The sequence below is a fragment of the Palaemon carinicauda genome, chromosome 27 (assembly GCF_036898095.1).
Source record: "Palaemon carinicauda isolate YSFRI2023 chromosome 27, ASM3689809v2, whole genome shotgun sequence".
NCBI lineage: Eukaryota > Metazoa > Arthropoda > Malacostraca > Decapoda > Palaemonidae > Palaemon > Palaemon carinicauda.
This window is the reverse complement of record NC_090751.1, coordinates 26,333,395-26,335,894: the sequence shown is the minus strand read 5'-3', so window position 1 is coordinate 26,335,894 and position 2,500 is coordinate 26,333,395. Positions and strand designations below refer to the sequence as shown.

General features: G+C 34.9%; 1 protein-coding gene across 1 annotated transcript in view; it reads left to right on the top strand.

Annotated features, from left to right (window-relative positions):
- The window catches only part of LOC137621143 (probable methyltransferase-like protein 24), a 10,480-nt gene that overhangs the window by 6,640 nt on the left and 1,340 nt on the right, over positions 1-2,500 (top strand). Inside the window, exons 4-5 of the mRNA XM_068351575.1 lie at positions 1,140-1,283; positions 2,227-2,349. Of these exons, the coding sequence (XP_068207676.1) occupies positions 1,140-1,283; positions 2,227-2,349 (267 nt within the window). The remainder of the gene's footprint in view (positions 1-1,139; positions 1,284-2,226; positions 2,350-2,500) is intronic.

Below are 2,500 nucleotides of genomic sequence, written 5' to 3'. Positions count from 1 at the left end.
AACTGCATATTACCAGACGCTGCACAAGCTGGTATCGATGTACCCAAAGCTTTAGGAATATACTTTTTTTTTTCTTTTCTGTAAGTTTACATTCGAAAACATGCATACACAACTGAACCTATCTAAATTAGACATTTTAAAAGGCAACACAAAGTCAATAAGATAATCGTCAGTGTTTCGGTTTCAATCGGCAACGAACATTGATTTATGAGAAACTCGGATCACTTAAACGAATTCCAGTGGACGAGGAAGAGGAAGGCATTCGAGTCATTTCAGAAGCCCGTGCTATGGCTGAGGTTTAGGAGAGGAGAAAGACATTTCGTTTGCAATTGATGAAAATAGATTGTCAAATAAGTTATATATGAAGCAAATGCACGGAAATTCCTATTTAATCTCCTATATTTTGAAAGAGATTTTATCTTTCTGAGGAACAGTATAACATTGGCACTGACAATTCTTTGAGTGTATTTTTGGGGCAATGTTCGGTAAAAAAAAAAAAAGCAACATACGCTTTTAATAACTACATAGGAACCCCATCTCAAAGATAAATCAATCCTAGCTTTTTGGTGTGTACATGCTTACTGTGGATCTGCGCATGCGTAGGATAAGGAGATAGCAAGTGCAGTAGAATACTGATGGATGCAATGAATTTTTTCCAGATGCAGACGTTGCTATTATAGCCTCTGACTTAGAGGAGAAAGATACAACCTCGTAGAAGGTATTACTATTTGTTTACTTCATGCGGTGCACTGCAGACAATACTTTGTATTTCGTAGCTTCCTCTGTCCCTATGTGTACTAATTTTTAGCTTTCTAGTGTACTTTACCCTCATTCATGCCTTCTTTCTTACATCTTGTTTAACCTTCTAGAGTGCAACTTCGATTGTTTTCTTTCAGCCTCACTTCAGCGCTGAATGGCCTCCACACCAAAATTCTACAAATTAAATCAAATCAGGAAGAGACAGACTGATCTTTGTTAGAGATTATCTCAATCAGATACATCTGCTGGAAGAGGAGGACAATTTTCATCTTTTAGAAGTTTTCTTACATTTATCTAAAATATTGTACACAATCACACAGCTTGATTGAAAGTTGTTATATATCTAATAATTAATAAGTTTTTTTTTTTCCTTATGTTAGGAATATTTTGGAATTGGTGATGGAGGCAAGGGCGTATGTCTAGACTCGGTATTCAACCTGAACAAAGACGATTGCCATGTTCTATCTTTTGGCATCAGTAAGGACTGGACTTTTGACGAGGCTTTTGGCAAATTCGGATGCAAGGTAGGTACTGAAAAGCAGGCAAAGAAAAAGAACTGCGATATCTTCTCTTATCTTATTTTGCTTGCAGATAGAACAAAAAAAATTTTTTTTTGCTGATGTTGTCTGATCAATTCCAACTTTTTTATTGCATTTTTTTAAGTGAGGGTCTTCATTTAACTGGTTTTCTTCATGTACTATATCAGACGAAAACCAAAAAAAAAATTGAGATACTATCTCTAGAGTTACCATATTGGGACCTTTGACTGGCAAGAAAGTACTACATTGGACCCTTCTCTACTTATGGCTAATGTTTCCTTTGCCTACACATACGCAGAATAGTCTGCCCTATTCTATACACATTCTCCTCATTCCTCATATACCTGACAATACTTAAGATGGCTGAAAAAATTCTTCTTCACTGCAAGGGTTAACTACTGCACTGTTATAGTTCATTGGGTACTTTCCACTTGGCAAGGGTAGAAAATACTATTTTAGCTACGGTAAGCATCTCTTCCATGGTCTCTCCACTGTCTTGGGTTAAAATTCTCTTGCTTGATCTGTTTCCTTAATATTTCCCTTCGTCACTAGGTTTTTTTCCCTGTTGAAGCCCTAAAGGGTTCATAGTATCCGGATTTTCCAACTAGCGTTGTAGTTTAGCTAATAATAATAATAATAATAATAATAATAATAATAATAATAATAATAATAATAGTAGTAGTAGTTCTTTTAGAAATATGTCAAGTTTCTCATTATTTCATAATTATTACTATTACTAGCTAAGCTACAAACCTAGTTGGAAAAGCAGGATGCTATAAACCCAAAGGGCTCCTACAGGGGAATAATAGCCCAGTGAGGAAAGGAAACAAGGAAATAAACTGCAAGAAGATTAATAACAATCAAAATAAAACATTTTAAGATAATTAAACACCATTAAATTAGATCTTGAGATTATTGTCTTTGGCAGGTCGTGTCTTTTGACCCAACCATTAAAAAAGAGGACCACCAACACAGCGAGAACGTTAGATTCCTCAATCTAGGAATAAGCAACAAGAATGAATCAAGGAATTCGGAAGGATGGACAATCAACGTAAACCATGAATTATTATTTATTTATTTTTCAATCTAACCCACGGGCTCTTGCTCCAAGTTCTGTAGGATCCTATATTTCTTGAAAATGCAATATCATAACAGTAGATTAAACTGTTTCCATGAATTATTATATTTTTTAAATTTATCCC